Source organism: Bos javanicus, chromosome 13 (genome assembly GCF_032452875.1).
Source record: "Bos javanicus breed banteng chromosome 13, ARS-OSU_banteng_1.0, whole genome shotgun sequence".
NCBI lineage: Eukaryota > Metazoa > Chordata > Mammalia > Artiodactyla > Bovidae > Bos > Bos javanicus.
The window spans coordinates 27,996,154-28,019,904 of record NC_083880.1 but is presented as its reverse complement, the minus strand read 5'-3'; the positions used below and the strand labels follow the sequence as shown (position 1 = coordinate 28,019,904).

The following is a 23,751-nucleotide window of genomic DNA, read 5'->3' as shown; positions in this document are numbered from 1 at the left end:
TTTTTTAACGACCAAACTTTATAGTATTTCAGACTGAATTCCCAGTAAATTGAATGTCTCTTCTGGAAAGCACATGTTACTTCTAAGAATTTTCATTCCTTCAGCAGCTTGGTAGAAGGATCTTCATGAATAAAATAAGTGGAACTATGTAGCTAAGCATGAGTTATGTTCTGGCATGCTTTCTTCCTGGGCAACCTTAACCCAGTGACTGAGCCCTTGGGAATAGTTTCCTGCTCTGTGTGACAGATATGATCTTCAGGGTCTTGTAGAACAAACTGTGTCAGTGCCCTTGGCCGACGTGGGAGGTGGCAGCTTCTTTAGCCCCAAGGCCTTGGCTGAGCAGGAGCGACGTGGAGGCGGGGCCGATAGCAGAGTTAAAAAGACGTGTGCCTCCAAGGGCCAGGTGTTCCCCGAGAGGCCATGGACCAGAACCACACCTCCTCCCGCCTACGCATCTTGCTGCGCCACCTGGATGGCTGCTTGGCCCGGCCCACTGTATCCTTTGGGAGCACGGCGTTCGAGCTCGGAAAGTGATGGCTTTCAGGGTGTATCATACAACCTTCCTGCTGACTCTTTCTGGCTCCTGGCTCCCACCATCTGTCCTTGTGATGGTCACATCTCTTCCAGGTGCTGGCGGGCGAGGACACGTACATCCCCCAGGAGGGCACTTGTCTGCCAGGTGGGTCTGGGACTGCTGGCTCCAGTGACTTGGCGTCGGAGTTGGCGTTGCTGCAGCCTTCCGGGCCCTCTCAGGGCCTCTGTTCCCCGGCTTTGGGAGGGGACGGTGGGAAGTCCAAGCTGGCTGACTCTCTGTTGCCCTGTCACTTTCTATACTTGACCATGCCTGATCGTGGGGCTGCCTAGAGACAGAGACCATAGCCAGGGGCGCAGAGCCACCCTGAGGAGCCGAGCGCTCCTCTCAGGATGGGGCTGCCCCCCAGCTCTTCTTCTTCAGGGGAGCCCGGTGGCACTTACACTGTTTCCTGGAGAAGGGCTGGGTGTCCTGTGTCTACTCCTGGTCAGGCCTTCTGAAATGAATCCAAGTCAATCTGTGCGCCACCGGTGTTGGATCCAGAGAGATGTCACTGTGTGCCTCAGAAATCAACTTGCTTTGCAGAATTGTTTTTGCGTGTTCAGTGATCTCATTCAGGGCTCACAACACAGGCTGGGATTTTGCTCTGCTGTATTCAGGATCCTGAAATCTTTCTTAAAGTCGATTCTGGTGGCTGTTCCTTTTAATTTCACTGCTGTTCTCCCAGAGGAGTTCCAATCAGAACCATTGTAAATTTAAAATCCCATCCACAAACTGATAAAGGGAACCTAGGTGACTCTGTGGCTTCCCTGGTGGCTCAGAAGGTAAAGAATCCACCTGCAAGGCAGGAGATCAGGGTTGGATTCCTGGGTTGGGAAGATCCCCTGGAGGAAGATTGGCAACTCATCACAGTATTCTTGCCTGGGGAATCCCCACGGACAGAGGAGCCTGGCGAGCTAGAGTCCATGGGGTGGCAAAGAGTCAGACACGACTGAGCAACTAGGCACAGCACAGGCGACTATAATCTCATTTTACAGGTGAGAAAGCAATTGAGGTTGGAGATTAAAACTCCTGACAAAGGTCATTTAAGGCACATAGTGGTTGTTAAAGTGTGGTCCCAGGGCCAGCAGCATCAGCACCACCTGGCTACTTGGTAGAAATGAAGGACCTCAGCCTCCTCTCAGACCTGTGGTGTCAACATCCAGGGACGTGGGGCTGGCAACCTGGTTTCACCTGGTTCTGATACAAGTTCAGTTGTGAAAACCACAAATATACTCGGACCAGATATAATTGGAACTAGATTAAGGTTTCTGAGTCAGGTTGTTAACACTTTCAAATTTTAATTGTGTGGGTTTTTTTTTTTTTTTTTGCCCACCTGTATGACACATGGAATCTTAGTTCCCCAACCAATGATTGAACCCATGCCCGCTGCAGTGGAAACACTAAGTCCTAACCACTGGACTGCCAGGGAATACCTTAAGTTTAATATTCTGATCATATTGGACTTAGCTTTAATAGTATGGAGGTCAGAGTTGGTTTTTTCCATATCTGTTTCCTAGAATAGCACCAACACAAGCTCCTATGGTGGTGGAAATGTTCTGTGCCAGTGCTGTCCAATATGGTAGCCACATGTGGCTATGAACACCTGAAATATGACTAGTGCAGTTAAAGCACTGACGTTTTCATTTGAATACATTTATTATTTTTATTATTTTTTAGTATAAATTTATTTATTTTAATCAGAGGCTAATTACTTTACAATATTGTATTGGTTTTGCCATACATTGACATGAATCCACCATGGGTGTACATGTGTTCCCCAGACTGAACGCCCCTCCCACCTCCCTCCCCATCCCAACCCTTTGGGTCATCCCAGTGCACCAGCCCCGAGCACCCTGTATCATGCATTGAACCTGGACTGGCGATTTGTTTCACATATGATATTATACATGTTTCAATGCCATTCTCCAAATCATCCCACCCTCTCCCTCTCCCACAGAGTCCAAAAGACTGTTCTATACATCTGTGTCTCTTTTGCTGTCTCGCATACAGGGTTATTGTTACCATCTTTCTAAATTCCATATATATTCATTAGTATACTGTATTGGTGTTTATCTTTCTGGCTTACTTCACTCTGTATAATCAGCTCCAGTTTCATCCACCTCATTAGAACTGATTCAAATGTATTCTTTTTAATGGCTGAGTAATACTCCATTGTGTATATGTACCACAGCTTTCTTTATCCATTCATCTGCTTATGGACATCTAGGTTGCTTCCATGTCCTGGCTATTATAAACAATGCTGCGATGAACATTGGGGTACACGTGTCTCTTTCAATTGTGGTTTCCTCAGTGTGCACACCCAGCAGTGGGATTGCTGCATCATATGGCAGTTCTATTATTTCCAGTTTTTTTAAGGATTCTGAAATAAGGAATGATTTTTGAAGTATGACAGTCTAGTTTTTATTTTTATAAAGATTTTTTGGAAGTGGAACATTTCTAAAGTCTTTATTGAATTTGTTACAATATTGCTTCTGTTTGATGTTTTTGATTCTTGGCCATGAGGCAGGTGGGCTCTTAGGTCTGAGACAAAGGATCCAACCCACACCCCCTGCACTGGAATGCAGTCTTAACCACTGGACTGCCAGGGAAGTCCTACAGTGTAGTTTTTAAATGCATATAAACACAAATAAGAAAATCAATATCACCCATAATTCCACTTCCTACAGGTCATTATTTGTAAACAGTTTGGTGTGTTTATTTCCATGTATTTACATAACTGCATAATTCCATAGTTAGGACCATGCAGTATGGTACAGATTCTTACCCCATTTTTTTCCCCAGGTTTATTAACATTATATAGGAAACATAGTAAATAATTATTAGCTTTGTAAACATTTCCATGTATGAAAAAAATTCTCCAAGAACAACAACAAAAGTAAAAGCCATAATGCAGGAGTGGGAGAGAGGAGAAAAGGACTGAAAGAGAGATGTCTGGACTGTCCTGGCAGCCACAGTTTGCTGAGAACAACTGACAAAGAGGTTAACTCTCTCCCTTGGGGAAAACAGACTGCAGCTAGTAATTCTGACTCCTGGCCTGCCTCCTCCTTGACTTTTTATTTTTCCACACTGTGAGGCCTGTGGGATCTTAGTTCCCCAACCAGCTAAGTGAACCAGGGCCCTCCAGAGAAAGAGTGCTGAGTCCTAACCACTGGGATGCCAGGGAATTCACATCTCCTTGATTATTATATTGTCCCCAGTTACATACAAACAGCATTCAAAAAGCATGTTTTTGAGAAGTGACATTCTGAAAATAACTCTTTCAGCAAAAGAAACAATAGAAAAAATGAGAAGAAAAAAAACCCCCAATGCTAAGACAATCATCTGTGATAACTATATAGAAAAGAAAACTAGAAGGAATTTTCTAGTTTTTTAAGATATTTAAAATGATACTCTAGTATGTGGATTATATTTTTCTTGGAGTCATTGTTTATTTTATGGACTTTATTTTTTCTTTTGAGAAACCATAGGTAATTCAGAGGCCTGTGAAAGGCTGTATCACTGCAGATCTTACACTTAAGGACACTAGTGTTTTTTACCCTCCTAGTTCTCCAAGTATTTTCCAGCCTCAATACAACTGAAAGATACAATCCAGTCCTACCACAGTGATTTTTTACTGGGGGAAGAATTTTGGAGCTTGAACTCTAGTAGGGGTTTAAAAAAGTTCTCCAGGTGAATCTGACACCCACCATACCCACTTCATCTGAGAATCAGTGCTTTACAGGGAGGCACTCCACTAAAGCAATAGCTTTTAGTCTTGAGCCAGGGTTGGCAACATTTTCCATACTTTTTTTTTTTTTAATGACCAGCCAAACTGTTTCTAATATTTTGGACTAGGCTCCCACTAAGTTAAATATCTCTTTCAAATAGCACATTTCTCTTTATTTCTAGAATAGAGCCTTTGCATTTTTATTCACTCAGTAGTTTGGTGGAAAAAATATCCAGGAGGAATAAGGAAAGTATGAATACAGTGTCAGTCAAGTCTTAGCTCAGTTGCTCTCTGCTGGGTGACCTTGGACCAGTTACTGAGCGCTCCCAGCCTAGGGTTTCTGCTCTGTGCAGTTGGCATAATAAAGGTCTTGGCTTCCAGGCACCTCCTTAGGCCATTGTGAAATGAGACGATCTAAGCAGCAGTGCACTGAAGCGTATGTGTGTAGTCAGTGTGCCTGATGACTGTGTAGGGCTGGTCTTCCCTTGTGAAAACCAATCCAGGGTGGGTTGATTCTAGAAGGGTGATGCCTGGACTTCACTTGATTTGCCTTAAATCACATCCTAGATATCTCACCCGGCTTCAAGGCCTGGTTCTCCAGCCACTTTCCATCCTCAACAATTCCAGTAAGTAGATATAATTTTAATTCTTAACCATACAATGTACACAAAGGTTTCCCCCACCCCCCGACCATGGTAACTAGGATATAAAACACAGGTTGCATGATGAGAATTTATTATACAAGTCCTCCAACCCAGGACTTTTTCTAATTGGAAATTTTTGGAGACAAAGACTTTTCCTCTATGTATTTTAAATTTTAAAAAGAAGTGAAAATGTCAGAAAATGCATAAGCTTATTTTGTAAAATTCAGGCATGGTAAATCTCATTTAAATTATCCTGTTGTTTGGTCACTCTGATGTCCAGCTAGCATCATTAGTTTATCTTGACGTCACTTTTGAAGTGGAAGACATTGATGTCTGTGGACTATTCTCATAGAATGGCAACTCCAAACCAGAGGAAGGGATAGGGTGATTTGAGTTTGTGTGTGTGCTATACACATATTTAGATTTTTGTTACTTGGATTTCTTCTGTGAATGCATGAACCAGACAATTAAAAACACAAAATATATTAAATTTGTTTCCTCTTTGATAAACCATATTTATTCATTACAGAGCCAATTTTAAAATCAGAGAAATAGGAGGAAGTAAAAAAAATCATCCATAATGCCATTCTATTAAGGAAATCACTGTTAAATATTTTTCCTGTATTTCTTTATAGTTTTTTCCTTGGAAACAAGTAGTGTCTTGGTTTTATATCACTGTCATCAAATCTTAATTTAATAAGCAATGTCCTTAATTTAATAAGTATGTTCATTTTTAATCCAATCACATTGAATGGATATGATATAATCAGTTAATTATTATTCTATATCTTAGTGACAGTAATTACTGTTTTAGATTTAAAACTTAAAAAAAACTCAGATTATTTCCTTAAAGTCTTAGAAATGCTTGGTGGAAGAGTACAAACATTTCTCAGGTTCTTGATACATAATGTTAGGTTGTGATTTTTAAATTGGATTTATTTGAGATTTTTTTCCTCCTTTAGGTACACTTGGGAGAATAATGTTCTAAGCCTAGAACAGAGAAAATTCTATGAAGAAAATGGATTTCTTGTCATTAAAAATTTGGTGTCTAATGCTGATATTCAACGCTTTAGGTGCTAAGTAACACTGTATTATATGACGGAAATGTGTATTCTGTGTGTGCAATGGGACTATGGGTAGGATTACCTTGTGTGTGTTCAGATATTTTTCAGGCATCAGGTTTGTTAGGAAGTGGCTTGTTAGAACCTGGGTTTGAGCCAGAGTGTCTGGCTTTAATCTCAGTCTCTTTAGTTAATATTGTAGGTATAGGGCAATTTCCTTAACCTTTCCATGCCTGTTTCTATATCTGCAGAATGGGGAAAATAACAGTACTTATGTCCTAGAATGGTTTTTAGGACTAAACAGGTAAAGTAGAGACAGAGTTCTTAGGGCCTGGTACATGGTGATGCTGGGGAGGTGTTTGCTTTTTTGTTCTAATGAAACCAAATCACAAATATTTCCCCACTGGTCCACTAAGCTACGGACTATTCAAATTCTGGTAGCGAATTTCAACTCCACAGTTAGGAGGCGGGCACTTCTGAGTTGGCCATTTTCTCCTTCCTGTCATCAGAACTATTTGACCTGGGGCTTGAGGACCATTTAGTGCAGAAAAACCACTCCCAAGTCTTCGAGTCCTTCCACAGAACAAATGGAAGGCCAGGAAGGTGCTTAGTGCCTGTGGTACTGACATCATTTACCAATGAATTTTCTAGGAATGAGTTTCAAAGAATCTGCAGAAAGGAGGTGAAACCATTGGGATTGTTGGTGATGAGAGATGTCACCATCGCAAAATCAGAGTATGTGCCAAGTGAGAAAGTGGTTTCCAAGGTCCAGGATTTCCAAGAAGATGAGGAACTCTTCAGATACTGCACCCTCCCTGAGGTTCAAGACCTTCCTGTGCTTTCTTTCTCTTTAAGCTAATAGCCTATCTGCATGTCTGCCTCTGAAATCTTTATAACTTTTTTGTTTTTTTCATTTTATCTTGCCCTTTTCTACTGGCCTTCCCAGGTGGCGCTAGTGATAAAGAACCCCCCTCCACTGCAGGAGACTTAAGAGACATGGGTTCGATCCCTGGTTTGAGAAGATCCCCTGGAGAAGGAAATGGCAACCCACTCCAGTATTCTTGCCTGGAAAAGCTCATGGACAGAGGAGCCTGGCAGGCTACATTCCATGGGGTAGCAAAGGACTAGACTCTTGTCCTTTTCTATTGGGGCCCGATAGCAGTGGTTCTTAATCAGAGGTGGACATTTGGCAAAGTCTGGAGACATGTTTGCTTGTCAGGCAGGAGGGGTGGTGGGTTTTAATGGGTAGAGATCTGGATGCTGCTACTGGGTCCAGGGATGCTATAATGCAGAGAAGAGCCTGTTGCAGCAAACAAAGAATGATGCGGCCCAAAATGTCAGTAGTGCCAAGACTGAGAAATCCTCATGATTTTTCTATTTTTGCTGGAGAAGAGCAGGATCTCTGTGGTAAACAGAGAGCCTTCTCACACTCCCTACAGGCATGTCCACAGGGATAAAAGTGCTGAGGCTTACCTATTGCACGCCGCTTTTCAATTTGTTTTATGAATCTGGTCAGTAGTGGTGTCTGTTTTTAAATTTAAACTAGGTTTTTAAAAAATTATTCTTTAAGAGTAGTTCATAGCTATGAAAATATCTAGTGTGGAATGACATGAAGGGAAAAGGAAATTCTCGCACCCCCTGCACCACTCACTGTTTTGTTTTACGTATTCATCTAGAACCGTTGCAGGTATAATCAAGCATATTTGTATAACCCCACCTTTCGTGTAACAGGAAGCATCCTGGTTGTCACCTTGGTTTTTCCACTGGTAATACATATGAGAGAGACATCTTTCCATTGGTATCTGTGGATCTACTTTATACTTTGTAAACTATTGCATAGTAATGCCTTGCATGAATGTATTACAGTTTCATTTTTAAAAGAGTTTATTATTTTTTTCTCATTTATTTATTTTTGCTGGTGCTGTCTTTGTTACTGCACATGGGCTCCTCTCTAGTTGAGGTGCATGGGATTCTCATTTTGTTGGCTTTTCTTGCTGCGGCTCTCAGGCTCCAGAGCTGGAGCTCGGCAGTTGTGGTGCGAGGGCTTAGGTGCTCCTTGTGTGTGGAATCTTCCTGGAGCAGAGATCAAATCCATGTCCCCCGCACTGGCAGTAGGGTTCTTATCCACTGTAGCATAAGGTAGTCCTGTACTATGGTTTCTGACCAGTCATTTAGAATGGTTTAAAAGGACACTTTGCACAAAGTACTTATTAGAACTTATACCCCAAGTGCTGTTAGAAAGTCTGATTCTTGAAGACTGCACAGCTGAGGCATCTGGGAGGTCTGGCCTCTTGAGTTGGGGACAAGAAGGGAAGTGGCCTCTCTGAACCATGCATTCTTCCCAACCTCACGTCCTGTTTTGGAAATGAAAATTGTGTGGGTGGATCATGATAAAAGCTGGAAATTATAGGCAGCATGTGGTAGAATGTCTGTCAGGATGTTCCTACTTCCGTAACCTGCAAACCATGTGTCTGGTGGTTCATGCAATGATTTTTTAGGAGGTAGGTATTCTTCTAATAGCTAGGTGTTTATTTTAATATATATTGGAAAAATGACCAGCACCTCAAACCCATGGTTTGAAGAATTTTATTAATTAGGATAAGACTAAGATAGGAAGTAGGGAGAATATCCTCTAAATATATTGGAAAATTCTGCAAAGCAGAACAAAAACTCTGAGGATTGCTCTTGAATGACGACCATTTAGAAAATCGCAGCCTAGGAGAGATAAATTCGAAGACTGAGATGGACACATACACACACTGTACAGAAAATAGACAACAAATAACGATTACTGTATAGCACAGGAACTGTATTCAATACTCAGTAATGGCCTATATGGGGAAAGAGTCTTAGTGTATATATGTATAACATTTTCATTTTACTATACACCTGAAATTAACACAACATTATAATTCAACTATACCCCAATCGAAATTTTTTTAAAAAGTAAAGAACAACCCTTTTTCCATCTTTTTGAATACCCCCCAAAATGACAAAAACAAACTTTTTAATAAAAAATAAAACAAGCATTAGGTTGGTCTCCTGGGAGTTTTGTAACATTTCAAGTGTTTTATACTCAAATTGCCTACATTCCTTATACAGAAGAGATCATATAATTGAGCGCCGTAGAATGTGCTTCATTTTTTGGAGTCAGACAGAATTAGAGATTGAATATGGATATGAATTTGAGCAAACTCCAAGAGACAGTAGAGGACAGGGAAGCCTGGTGTGCTGCAGTCTGTGGGGTCTCAAAGAGTCAGACAGGACTTAGTGTCTGAACAACATCATTGTTGTTTTCATTCAACTGGCCCTGCCAATTTGGGCATCCTTTTCATCGGAGGTTTAATTCCTGCCCTTCGTAGCTGGTGTCCCAGAAAAACTCATGTCTCTCTTGTAGAAGAAGCACTTAGATTTTCAGCTGGTTCCAAAAAGCCTGTTTGAGAGTGTTTCTGATGATTTGCAGTTGCTCACTTTTGCGTGGTTTGTTTGTAAGGTTGTGAAATACTGGTTGATTGATTTAAATGACTGCCAACGGGGTATAGATAGATGTACTTTGTGCCACATACTTGTGCATCTGATTTCCCTCCTTTTTCCTTAGATTCTGAAGTATGTGGAGTGCTTCACTGGACCCAATATTATGGCCATACATACAATGCTGATAAACAAACCTCCAGATTCTGGTAAAGAGCTTTTATTGATAAAGGAAAAGAAAAGCAAACAAATAAAGAAGAGAAAAAGAAAGAAAGAAAATAGCAAAGTGCACTACTGCTAAATTTTTGCATAAATGAATATATATATTTTCACTTAAGTCTCAAAGTAGCTTACATCATAACAGCACTGAAGTATAATAGTGATATCAATGTTAACTCCAGGGTTATTGCTGGGACTGTAGACAAGTGGCTTCTGAAAGATGCAGTTTAATAAAACACAACTGTCTCTCTACCCCCACAGACTCCTGATATTCAGCATCTCTAAGCTTTGTTACCCACTCTCACCGATGCATGAGGGTGTGGACTTTGGCTTCCTGATCTGAAGACAGTATTATTACTAACAAATTTAAAACTGAACTTTTATCAAATACCATAGCTATTCTTAAAATTTTCTGTGCTTGGTAAAATGTAGCTTCTAAGCCCTCTCTCCTAGAGAGACTGATTCAGAAAATAGAAACTAGGAACCTGGATTTTATTAACCATACTCAGAGATGCTAATGCAGATGGCTCTTGGGCCACACTGAGAAATTCAGCTGTATCAGTGGTAGGAAATCAGCCATTAGAGATCTTTAATCCATTGCTACTCTGTCTCTGTCCTGATGGCCAAGAGAGGTTTATGTACTAAGCCTGTAGCCTAACATCAGTAGGCCTTTCCCTCCCTGGGTGTCCTGGGTGAAGAGATCACCTGGCCTGGGGAAACCACGTTCAGAAGGCAATTCTAGGGGAGAATGTGAATGTGGGTGTAGTATCTCTGGTTCTTCACAGTGATTGTACAGCAAATGGTTCTAGTTTGGTGGGGGAAACCTTTTGAGAGTCCTTCTATTTATTTATTTAGTTAATTAAGGAATCATTTTTTTATATCAGTCACTTAGAAGGCTGTCATAGGATCTCAGATTTGACCACTCTCTTTAATTAGTCAACCTGTTTTGGGTATACTAAGCTCTATGCCCAAACCAGAGTTAGGAAGGTATAAAGCACAACGGAGATGATGACATATGTACAGATTGCTAGAAAACAGTGTAAGTAGTCCTCAGCTACCAGAAATCCAGAAAGAATTAGAGGATTGAGTCATTGTGCTGATTCAGTCTTCTAATTTGGTGCTTATCTCTAGAGGCTGGTTTTCTTCAGCATTGTCTCATCTGTTTGGTTTTTGCAAGGATAGGTCATTGTTCTGGTTTTTTAAGCAGAGAAGAATTCTGAGACTTGAGTTTATTTAACAGCAAATTCTGTTTCAGGCAAGAAGACATCCCATCATCCCTTGCACCAGGATCTGCACTATTTCCCCTTCAGGCCCAGCAATAGCATCGTTTGTGCCTGGACAGCCATGGAGCACATTGACCGGAACGATGGCTGTCTGGCTGTGCTGCCAGGGACACACAAAGGCCCCTTGAAACCCCATGATTATCCCCAGTGGGAGGTAAGTTTGCTAGATGGCTGAGTTTTGATCAGATTTGACTGTTTTGATTTCATATCAGTACTCATATTCTTGCCTGGAGAATCCCATGGACAGAGGAGCTTGCTGCTGCTGCTGCTGCTAAGGCGCTTTAGTGTCCGACTCTGTGCGACCCCAAAGGCGGCAGCCCACCAGGCTCTGCCCTCCCTGGGATTCTCCAGGCAAGAACACTGGAGTGGGTTGCCATTTCCTTCTCCAATGCATGAAAAGTGAAAAGTGAAAGTGAAGTCGCTCAGTCGTGTCTGACTCTATGCGACCCCATAGACAGCAGCCCACCAGGCTCCTCTGTCCATGGGATTTTCCAGGCAAGAGTACTGGAGTGGGTTGCCACTGCCTTCTCCGGAGGAGCTTAGCAGACTACAATCTATAGGCAAAGAATCAGACATGACTGAAGTGACTCAGCACACACATACACATAAGGAGCTTTACCAGTAAGATGACATTTCCTTTCTTAGAGAAACATTGTTCTGGGATGTAAAACGAGGATTAGGGAAAATTCCAGGATGTCAGATAAAATGATCACCTCCATTCTTTCAACAAGTGCTTGAAGGCCAACCAAAGTGGTGGACTTTGGTGATGCTATAAAAGATCTGAGATTATAAAGCCTAACTACAGAGGTAAGACAAAAACACGGTAACACCAGATGCGTGTGCCAAGTGAGTCTTACACACTGACTGGTTGGTCTCTCAGTGAAGAAGCGGGATTATCTGCTTCCACCTGAAGAGACCAGCAGAGAGAGGCTCTGGGGAGGACTGAGCAGCGTTCCATTATGAGGCTGTTCCATAGTTTATCAATTTAGCTGGTCAATGCTTTGGGGCCCGTGATTGAGGAGATCAAATCATTTTTTCAAGGACAATAACCTTGTGGTCTGGCACAGTATATGTATTGCAGGTGTAGGAGTCCAGAGGCAGAGAAACAACGGAGTAGACTCTTAATTAGTGTTTTAGATGTAAGGAAATAAGGTCTCAAAATCCCATAATGATGGTAAGGATGGAAGAGCACCTTTTGTTAAGGCAGACAGAATGCACACAGTTCTGCAGGATGCTAAGAATATTGGGACTTCCCTGGTAGTCTAGTGCTTAGGAATCCAAGCTTTCACTGTGAAATGTGCAGGTTCAGTCTCTGGTTAGGGACTAAGATCTGACAAGCCGCTCAGCCAAAAAAAAAAAAAAATATATATATATATATATATGTGTGTGTGTGTGTGTGTGTGTGTGTGTTTTAGGACTTCTGTGCTTAAATTAGTCAGAATTAGTTAGAATTCCTGCACTGAGGCTTAGTGCTAAGTGCTGCAATGGGAGACTAGATGGAGTTATCTTGCTCAAATATCCACTCTGGGCAGGAGGCAAAGACTCACCATAGTACAGTCGGGAAGTAGTCATTCCCCCAAAGGAATTTGGGTTTGGGATAGTCTTAGGAAAGGAAATGGGATAGTGCCCAAGACCCAAAAAGGCTTGAAAGCTTCTCATTTTAGGTTTTTTCCATAAAAGATATAACCATTAGCTAATGCAGTAATTAACTTTGAAAATAGTTTGAAAACAAAGTTGTGGGTTTTTTTTTTTTCTTTGTGTGCAGTGACTTTGAAAAACAGAGGTTGAAATAATTTTAAAATGTAACATTTTAATTTACTTTCTTTCTTTACTCTGGATGTAACGTGAGTGGGTTTTGAGCTCAGAAATACTGAGTACTTTCTCTCTCCTATTTGGGGAGATGAGCCTCTGAGTTAGCTTCTTAAGAGATACTTCTGAGTAATAGAGGAATGACTGATGCAAGTTCCAGGTGAGGAGAAGAGCATGCTGGGAAAGAATGAGCATGGGTTTACCAGGAAAGATGATCTCCTGCATTCCCACAAAATGCAAAGCTGATCTGGGTCTTCAGTTATCATTCAGTAATGAACCATAGGTGGGAATTCCAAATTTTTCATCCAGTCTAAAGTATCTCTGATTTTAACAACTCATGGCTTTCTAAAACCAGTCAACTGAGAAGCTTTGGTATAAATAATTTTTTAAAAATCTAATTTATTTGTCTCTTTCTCTTGGAAGAACTTAGAGAAGCTTTGTTTTCCCTGATGAATCATTGATAAAAGTTTTAATTCTTGACTTCTTCACTTTTGAACTTGGCTTCTCTCATGATTTTAGGGAGGAGTCAACATCATGTTCCACGGGATCCAGGACTATGACAAAAACAACGCCCGGGTGCACTTGGTGATGGAGAAGGGAGACACCATCTTCTTTCACCCTTTGCTCATCCATGGATCTGGTCGGAACAAAAGTCAAGGATTCCGGAAGGTACACATTCACATCACAGCACTGTTTGAAGATGAATGCATGAGGAAGAAAAGTATCCTGATACATGAAAAGTTAAAGGATTTGTAACTTTTAACTCAGCTGCCCTTTAGTCTGGTGTATCTACCAGGAAATATATTTGTCTCCCTCATGCTTTGTTGCTTATAGCAGTAAGAAGCCAGATGACCTTAGGATGCCATCACTATTGAACATTCATGGAATTTCTTCAGACAGAGAGCTTAGTTACTTGGCAACTGATAGCATGTTTTCAGAGGAAAAGACAAAGGCAGACATACATACCAAATAATAACATTTGGAATGTATACAGCTCATATAAGGGGAACGTCTGTAATATTATTGCTATTGGTTAAAATATTATTGATTGGAAAGGAAGGTGTGAATTGGCCACCCAGAAATCAGATATGGCCATATTTTTCACTCCTTAGCCTCAGAATGTTTTAAGCTTTATGAGATCAGTGCTTACATTAAAAATGGACAGAATTTCTCATAAATTTCCAGATTTCTTGTTTCTCAAAAATTCAGCAGATCTGATGATATGCTGGGCTCACATTTCCCAAGGATGACATGGCTGTTGATACTAAATATTAGTGTCTTCTTTGGGGCTGCGACCGGCGCACTGAGCGCAATGGCGGCTGCTACCGGCACACTAAGCGCGGCCGAGAGGAGCTACCCCACGTCCGAGGTCAGGGGCAGAAGCCGGGAGGACCCCATGCCTGAAGGGGGGTCAAGGGCAGTGGCCAAGAGTGGCAGGCTGCAATGGCGCAGGAACGGCAGAGAAGAGCTACCCAAGTCCAAGGTCAGGGGCGGCAGCCGGGAGGAGCTACCCCACATCCGAGGTTAGGGGCGGCGGCCGGGAGGAGCTACCCCATGCCCGCATGCCAGAGGCCAGGGGCAGCAGCCGGGAGGACCAACCCCACGTCCAAGGAGTGATGGCAGCGCGGGCGCAGGAGGGCCTAGAGGCGCTATCCCACATTGAAGGTCAGGAAGGGCGGCGGTGAGGAGATACCCCTCGTCCAAGGTAAGGAGCAGCGGCTGTGCTTTGCTGGAGCAGCCATGAAGAAATACCCCACGTCCAAGGTAAGAGAAACCCAAGTAAGATGGTAGATATTGCAAGAGGGCATCAGGGGGTAAACACACTGAAACCATACTCACAGAAAACCAGTCAGTCTAATCACATTAGGACCACACCCTTGTCTAACTCAATGAAACTAAGCCATGCCCATGGGGCAACCCAAGATGGGTGGGTCATTGTGGAGAGATCTGACAGAATGTGGTCCACTGGAGAAAGGAATGGCAAACCACTTCAGTATTCTTGCCTTGGGAATCCCATTAACAGTATGAAAAGGCAAAATGATAGGATACTGAAAGAGGAACTCCCCAGGTCAGTAGGTGGCCAATATGCTACTGGAGATCAGTGGAGAAATAACTCCAGAAAGAATGAAGGGATGGAGCCAAAGCAAAAACAGTATCCAGCTGTGGATGTGACTGGTGATAGAAGCAAGGTCCGATGCTGTAAAGAGCAATATCGCATAGGAACCCGGAATGTCAGGTCCATGAATCAAGGCAAATTGGAAGTGGTCAAACAAGAGATGGCAAGAGTGAATGTCGACATTCTAGGAATCAGCGAACTGAAATGGACTGGAATGGATGAATTTAACTCAGATGACCATTATATCTACTCCTGCGGGCAGGAATCCCGCAGAAGAAATGGAGTAGCCATCATGGTCAACCAAAGAGTCCAAAATGCAGTACTTGGATGCAATCTCAAAAATGACAGAATGATCTCTGTTCATTTCCAAGGCAAATCATTCAATATCAGAGTAATCCAAGTCTATGCCCCAACCAGTAAGGCTGAAGAAGCTGAAGTTGAATGGCTCTGTGAAGACCTACAAGACCTTTTAGAACTAACACCCAAGAAAGATGTCCTTTTCATTATAGGGGACTGGAATGCAAAAGTAGGAAGTCAAGAAACACCTGAAGTAACAGGCAAATTTGGCCTTGGAATATGGAATGAAGCAGGGCAAAGACTAATAGAGTTTTGCCAAGAAAATGCACTGGTCATAGCAAACTCCCTCTTTCAACAACACAAGAGAAGACTCTACACATGGACATCACCAGATGGTCAACACCGAAATCAGATTGATTATGGTCTTTGCAGCCAAAGATGGAGGAGCTCTATACAGTCAGCAAAAACAAGACCGGGAGCTGACTGTGGCTCAGACCATGAACTCCTTATTACCAAATTCAGACTGAAATTGAAGAAAGTAGGGAAGATCACTAGACCATTCAGGTATGACCTAAATCAAATCCCTTATGATTATACAGTGGGAAGTGAGAAATAGATTTAAGGGCCTAGATCTGATAGATAGAGTGCCTGATGAACTATGGAATGAGGTTCATGACACTGTACAGGAGACAGGGATCAAGACCATCCCCATGGAAAAGAAATGTAGAAAAGCAAAATGGCTGTCTGGGGAGGCCTTACAAATAGCTGTGAAAAGCAGAGAAGTGAAAAGCAAAGCAGAAAAGGAAAAATATAAGCATCTGAATGCAGAGTTCCAAAGAATGGCAAGAAGAGATAGGAAAGCCTTCCTCAGTGATCAATGCAAAGAAATAGAGGAAAACAACAGAATGCGAAAGACTAGAGATCTCTTCAAGAAAATTAGAGATACCAAGGGAACATTTCATGCAAAGATGGGCTCGATAAAGGACAGAAATGGTATGGACCTAACAGAAGCAGAAGATATTAAGAGGTGGCAAGAATACACAGAACTGTACAAAAAGATCTTCACGACCCAGATAATCACGATGGTGTGATCACTGACCTAGAGCCAGACATCCTGGAATGTGAAGTCAAGTGGGCCTTAGAAAGCATCACTACGAACAAAGCTAGTGGAGGTGATGGAATTCCAGTTGAGCTATTCCAAATCCTGAAAGATGATGCTGTGAAAGTGCTGCATTCAATATGCCAGCACATTTGGAAAATTCAGCAGTGGCCACAGGACTGGAAAAGGTCAATTTTCATTCCAATCCCAAAGAAAGGCAATGCCAAAGAATGCTCAAACTACCACGCAATTGCACTCATCTCACACGCTAGTAAAGTAATGCTCAAAATTCTCCAAGCCAGGCTTCAGCAATACGTGAACCGTGAACTTCCTGATGTTCAAGCTGGTTTTAGAAAAGGCAGAGGAACCAGAGATCAAATTGCCAACATCCGCTGGATCATGGAAAAAGCAAGAGAGTTCCAGAAAAACATCTATTTCTGCTTTATTGACTATGCCAAAGCCTTTGACTGTGTGGATCACAGTAAACTGTGGAAAATTCTGAAAGAGATGGGAATACCAGACCATCTGACCTGCCTCTTGAGAAATCTGTATGCAGGTCAGGAAGCAACAGTTAGAACTGGACATGGAACAACAGACTGGTTCCAAATAGGAAAAGGAGTACATCAAGGCTGTATATTGTCACCCTGCTTATTTAACTTACATGCAGAGTATATCATGAGAAACGCTGGACTGGAAGAAACACAAGCTGGAATCAAGATTGCTGGGAGAAATATCAATAACCTCAGATATGGAGATGACACCACCCTTATGGCAGAAAGTGAAGAGGAACTAAAAAGCCTCTTGAAGAAAGTGAAAGTGGAGAGTGAAAAAGTTGGCTTAAAGCTCAACAAACGAAGATCATGGCATCTGGTCCCATCACTTCATGGGAAATAGACGGGGAAACAGTGTCACACTTTATTTTTGGGGCTCCAAAATCACTGCAGATGGTGATTGCAGCCATGAAATTAAAAGACGCTTACTCCTTGGAAGGAAAGTTATGACCAACCTAGATAGCATATTCAAAAGCAGAGATATTACTTTGCCAACAAACGTCCGTCTAGTCAAGACTATGGTTTTTCCAGTGGTCATGTATAGATGTGAGAGTTGGACTGTGAAGAAGGCTGAGCACTGAAGAATTGATGCTTTTGAACTGTGGTGTTGGAGAAGACTCTTGAGAGTCCCTTGGGCTGCAAGGAGATCCAACCAGTCCATTCTGAAGGAGATCAGCCCTGGGATTTCTTTGGAGGGAATGATGCAGAAGCTGAAACTCCAGTACTCTGGCCACCTCATGCGAAGAGCTGACTCATTGGAAAAGACTCTGATGCTGGGAGAGATTGAGGGCAGGAGGAGAAGGGGACGCCAGAGGATGAGATGGCTGTATGGCATCACTGACTTGATGGACTTGAGTCTGAGTGAACTCTGGGAGTTTGTGATGGACAGGGAGGCCTGGCGTGCTGTGATTCATGGGGTCGCAAAGAGTCAGACACGACTGAGTGACTGAACTGAAGGCTTCCAATTTATCAAAACAGCCCTTTTGTCTCCCTGTCGCTGAGGGTTAGTTGTCAGATTTCATTCTGCATTCATTCAGACATCCACCAGGCTCAACAGGACTGAGATGAGCATGAGGCAAGAAGGCAGTTCTCTTGGAGGCTAAAAGAAACTCAGTGATCCAATTAAATAATATTTTAATATCTTATTTAAAATAAAGAAACATTAATGCCAAAAAGTCCATGGTGAGGCACTTACCTCGTGATCCAGTGGTTACAAATTCACCTTGCAATTTGGGGGAAGTTGGTTGGTTCAGTCCCTAGTTGGGGAACTAAGATCTGACAGGCCTAAGAACAACTAAGCTCTTGTGCTACAACTAGCAGAGAAGGCAATGGCACCCCACTCCAGTACTCTTGCCTGGAAAATCCCATGGATGGAGGAGCCTGGAAGGCTAGAGTCCATGGGGTCGCTGAGAGTCGGACATGGCTGAGCGACTTCACTTTCACTTTTCACTTTCATGCATTGGAGAAGGAAATGGCAACCTACTCAGCTGTTCTTGCCTGGAGAATCCCAAGGACGGGGCAACCTGGTGGGCTGCCATCTATGGGGTCGCACAGAGTCAGACATGACTGAAGTGACTCAGCAGCAGCAGCTACAACTAAAGAGGCTGTGCACTGCAATGAAGATCCCACATGCTGCAACTAAGATTCAACGCAGAAAACAAAAAATTCCACACTGAGCACAATCTCAAATGAAACAAGATCAGACCCTCCACTACCATGACACTCAGAACAGTACAAATGGGGGGGTGGGTACAGGCACTATGCTGGAAATAGTGTGTTTTAATATATTAACTTTGTAATTTTTCAATATTTTTAACTGCTTTAATGGTTTGGAAAATGCTATTAAAAAATACATAAAAGCGTACAGGTAGGAGTGTACATTTCTTCTCTTTTGCCTCAGGCTACAAAATGGCTTAGTATAGCACTAGGGTTTCCATAGGAAATAAAGTTCATGACTCAACTGCTTAGAAATTTGTAGGAAGTAGGAAGATCTTCTGATGGGTGCAGTCACCCTAAGACAACTAACTTGTGACAACGAAGGTGAGTTTTAACTATCACCTTGCAAGTTAGATCTGTTGATAAGTCCTTTGAGACTGGGGAGAACCAAATAACTTCCATCTTACCTTCAAAAGGAAACAAGATGAGTATTTTATGTGAATGCTCTCAGACTGGAACTGTGCTTTGGACTGGAGAAGGGTGTCTGCGTATTGTTTTCCCTTGCAAGGGCTTTTCAGTTTTTCTTGCTCCATCATCTGTGGCCATTGAAATACCAACTCATTACAAACTCCACTAACTTCTGTAACTGAGTTGATGAGAAACCCTGCAATACATTCCTTAGTAGCACTTGGAAATATTCACTCATTAGAAAAATCAAATGCTAAAAAGTTAAGACTTCTTCCTTATATAATTCTGTTCCCTGCCCCGTATATATCTTTGGATAATAAATTACACAGTTAAAAATCTTACAATTTCTCAATTAGCCTTTAGCTGGAAGAAAAAAGCAGCTGAGTCATCGAGGGACTGATTTAAGACACATGGGAATAGCATTCAGTCTAGAAATCAAATGCTCACGGACAGAACTTTCTGAAAGATGCCTCATTGCTTGACTGATGGTGTTAACAAGGTGTTTTTTTTTTTCTTTCTTTCTAACATGAGTCATTCACTTTCCACAGACAATTTCATGCCATTTTGCTGATGCCAACTGTCACTACATTGATCTGAAGGGCACCAATCAGGAAAATGTTGGAAAGGAAATGGAAGAGGTATTCTGTAAAATCTATGGACTGAAAAACGCCAGCTGATAGGTATGTCTGTATGAAATGACAAGGTAAAGATCTCGTTTTTTTCTCTTCTTCAGATGTTTAATACTTCTCCTACCTGATTCAGTTTGAAAATATAAAGTGCTTGGGTTTACAGCTTGTTTCAGAAACACCACTGAGACGTCCTGGAAAGACAGCGGGGCTTGTTTCTACTTGTTTCCCTATGTGGGGACCTGGGTTCTGTGAATCTAAGGGCTAGCCTATTGTACACAGGCCATCACGTTCCAAAACAGACAGGTACGAGAGGAAATAGCACAATCACAGGTCAGGAAGTGGAGGACAAAGTGACCTTCTGAATGCACAGATGTTAAAGGTTTGGGCTGTCAATCATTAAGCCTCCTTTATTTGTGAAGAAGAGAGTACGTATGTATGTGGAATTCCAGTAAGACTCTCAGAAAACAATTCTCAAGCAAGTGTTTGGGTCAGTTTGCATTGGGAGTTTAAGGAAAGCCTGCATGTAGCAGAGATGGGAGATCACTGATGGTTCTCATAGCAGTGTAAGAGAGTATTTCATATGCCTGCCTAATTAATACACCTCACTCTAGATTATTTATTTTTAACTAGTGAATATTCCATGCTGTTGCTGATCAATAACAAGTTAGCAGTCAAGGCAAATAAACAAACTTATTTGCATTGTAGATGATTATATTTTAGGCCCTGAACCAAGAAGCTGATCCTATTTGGTAAACGTGCCTGCAGTTCAGTTCAGTTCAGTTCAGTTGCTCAGTCGTGTCCGACTCTTTGCGACCCCATGAACTGCAGCACGCCAGGCCTCCCTGTCTAACACCAACTCCCAGGGTTCACTCAAACTCATGTCCATCGAGCCATCCAGCCATCTCATCCTCTGTCTTCCCCTTCTCCTCCTGCCCTCAATCCCTCCCAGCATCAGGGTCTTTTCCAATGAGTCAACTCCTCGCATGAGGTGGCCAAAGTACTGGAGTTTCAGCTTTAGCATCAGTCCTTCCAATGAACACCCAGGACTGATCTCCTTTTGGATGGACTGGTTAGATCTCCTTGAAGTCCAAGGGACTCTCAAGAGTCTTCTCCAACACCACAGTTCAAAAGCATCAATTCTTCGGCACTCAGCTTTCTTCATAGTCCAACTCTCACATCCATACATGACCACTGGAAAAACCATAGTCTTGACTAGATGGACCTTTGTTGGCAAAGTAATGTCTCTGCTTTTGAATATGCTATCTAGGTTGGTCATAACTATCCTTCCAAGGAGTAAGTGTCTTTTAATTTCATGGCTGCAATCACTATCTGCAGTGATTTTGGAGCCCCCAAAAATAAAGTGTGACACTGTTTCCCCATCTATTTCTCATGAAGTGATGGGACCAGATGCCATGATCTTAGTTTTCTGAATGTTGAGCTTTAAGTCAACTTTTTCACTCTCCTTTCACTTTCATCAAGAGGCTTTTTAGTTCCTCTTCACTTTCTGCCATAAGGGTGGTGTCATCTGCATATCTGAGGTTATTGATATTTCTCCTGGCAATCTTGATTCCAGCTTGTGCTTCTTCCAGCCCAGCGTTTCTCATGATGTACTCTGCATGTAAGTTAAATAAGCAGGGTGACAATATACAGCCTTGACGTACTCCTTTTCCTGTTTGGAACCAGTCTGTTGTTCCATGTCCAGTTCTAACTGTTGCTTCCTGACCTGCATATAGGTTTCTCAAGAGGCAGGTCAGGTGGTTTGGTATTCCCATCTCTTTCAGAATTTTCCACATAATCATAAATGCATCATCTATTTTGGGGTGACATGACCCCCAAGTAGACTGAGTGTAATAACAACTCAGGGCCGCTCAGTATGTTGAAGAGCCTCACACACCAGGGGCAAGGTGTTATCTTCTGAAACAACTTTCCAGCTCAAGATTCTCCATCTTAACCTCTTTACTTTCTAGAATGTCTGAATGTATCCCTGTATGTGAAGATGCTCTGGCCTGATATTTGCACCTTCTGGAGGGTCTTGCCTTCTTCCATTGTCCAGCACTTAAATGTCCTACGAAGGCAACGTATTTTGCCGGTTGGGGCTTTCATCCAGCGTACAGAATTTTAACGCAGGAAAAAAATGTATATATTCTGTTTGAGGTCTGTCAGAGTTGTACTAAATCAGTAAGTTCCTGTATTTCTTTTCATGACTCTCTCAGCTATAGTTTATCGACTTTACTTAGAAGAACAATACTACCTTCTGCTATAGAGTTCTTTGCAGGCACAAAACACATTCCTATCCCTTTTCTTCACCAAAACTCAATGGAGCAGTTGAGATAGTTCCATGCTCTTAATGAGAAAAGGGAAAGTTCAAGAGATAGGCTTCAGTTATGTATGTGACAGGGATTTCAGAGGCCCAATTCTAAAGTTGTTCTTCCCATCATACCTAGCTGTTTGCTAAAAAATAAGCAAAAACGTCTGAATTGTCTTATTAGGAACAAAGAAGAAAAAACCAATCCAATAGCCTAGGACATCATTTTCAGGAGGAGATCACCCAGAATAGGGCAGGAAAATATCACCAACAACAGAAGGAGCTTGGGTACTAAACTGTATTGTGACCAAACATAACAGCCATTTCCAACACCTGTAATCAACACAAGCACCAAGGAAAGAAAAACTGACAGAGTAGGCACTCACTGACCCACTGTCCTGGCTTGTGAAACATAATTTTAGATGCTGGCAAGTAAATTAACTGGAGTCTCAGAATGTGGTTTTTATTTACTAATTTATGACTACTGTGGAGGGCTGTTTTTTCCCCCATATTTAACCATTTGTAGATGTCAGAAATCTTTGTCTTATGGTGAATAGGTAAATCCAAGTTCTCAGAAACTCATTGTGTTTGGTATTATTTGCAGGATGTTTGGACATTTCGAGGGTGTGTTGTGAAAGGAGAAAGAATCAACCTTAGAAATAGCCCTTTGCTCAAACTCTTGTCAAGAAAACCAAGGTGGAACAAGATGTCAGAGGAAAATCTTTTCTCAATGAGATGATGTAATCGTTTCTATCCATGTTAACAAAATCCAAGCGCACAGATGCAGGACTTAGCTGCGCATGGGTAATAATGCAGTATGGTGGGACGCCTTCAATGGATATAAAGTAGAAGAACTGAAATATTACTGTTTTAAGGAAAACTTGGGGTTGCAACTAATAAAAGTGATGCATAAAGAAGTGGGTTAGTTCAGTTTCTTCCAACCAGTTAGCTTTTTACCCAAGCAGGGATTAATGCTCTCAAACACAAAACCCATCACCTCCTAATTTTGTGTTGTGTAAGATTTCTTTTCAAATCTGGAACAATGAATATTAGAGGTGCAGTTAGTGAAGGGCCTAAGAATGGCATTAGGGTGTAAAATAAGGGTGGAAACTCACATTCTGACACAGGATTCCTTCCATGGCCTCTCTAGGCCAACCACGCTCCTTAAAAAAACAGACTGGATCTTTCCAGGTCTTTTTCTCTAAAGAAAGAAGACCAGGGTAACTTTCTCTGCCAATTCATATTTGGCATGGCAGTTGAAAACATTCAGAATTAATGAATGAAACCTAACCTCTTTCAAGGTCCAGGAAATTTTTAGGTAACTTTTGATTTGGATTTCAAGTGGTGTAGATGGGAAATTTAATTAGGATTGTGTTTCTCCACCAGTGGAGGGCAGCAAGGAGACATAGTCCTTATTTTTAAAAATTCTAGTTGAACCTTAATAAGAAAAAAAAAATAGTAAGAAGAGTGAAGTGGTTTTTTTTTTTTTTTTTTTTTCGGTCAATCTGCTAAGTGTATGTTTATCTAAATCTAGTGTCACCATTTTTGTCTGTTTCTCCTTAAGGACACCCAATTTAAACTCAGGTCTACCTTGAAACTGGGGACTTCAGCAGGAAAACCAGACAGCAGAATTTGTCATTTCTCTGGTGTATTTTTGAGTGAACTGCAATTAGTCAATCGGGAAACATTTCCCACCTTATCTCTGTTCCTTTTGTGTACTAGTTCATCTAACAAATATCTAAGCATCTGTTACTGAACCAGGTTTGTTCCTGCACACAGCTCAGCACTGATTCCAGGGGCTTTGTGACTGGGCCCTGTGGTCTGGCCACTGGCTCACCTCTG

At 41.9% G+C, this 23,751-nt stretch overlaps 1 protein-coding gene across 1 annotated transcript; it reads left to right on the top strand.

Moving 5' to 3' along the window:
- The first annotated feature begins 420 nt into the window (after positions 1-420).
- LOC133258888 (phytanoyl-CoA dioxygenase, peroxisomal-like) lies at positions 421-19,652 on the top strand. Its single transcript, XM_061435573.1, has 8 exons — positions 421-495; positions 4,869-4,927; positions 5,908-6,018; positions 6,658-6,826; positions 9,605-9,686; positions 10,952-11,133; positions 13,308-13,457; positions 19,524-19,652. Exons 1-8 carry the CDS (start codon positions 421-423, stop codon positions 19,650-19,652), a joined length of 957 nt encoding a protein of 318 aa, XP_061291557.1.
- Positions 19,653-23,751: the final 4,099 nt, after the last annotated feature.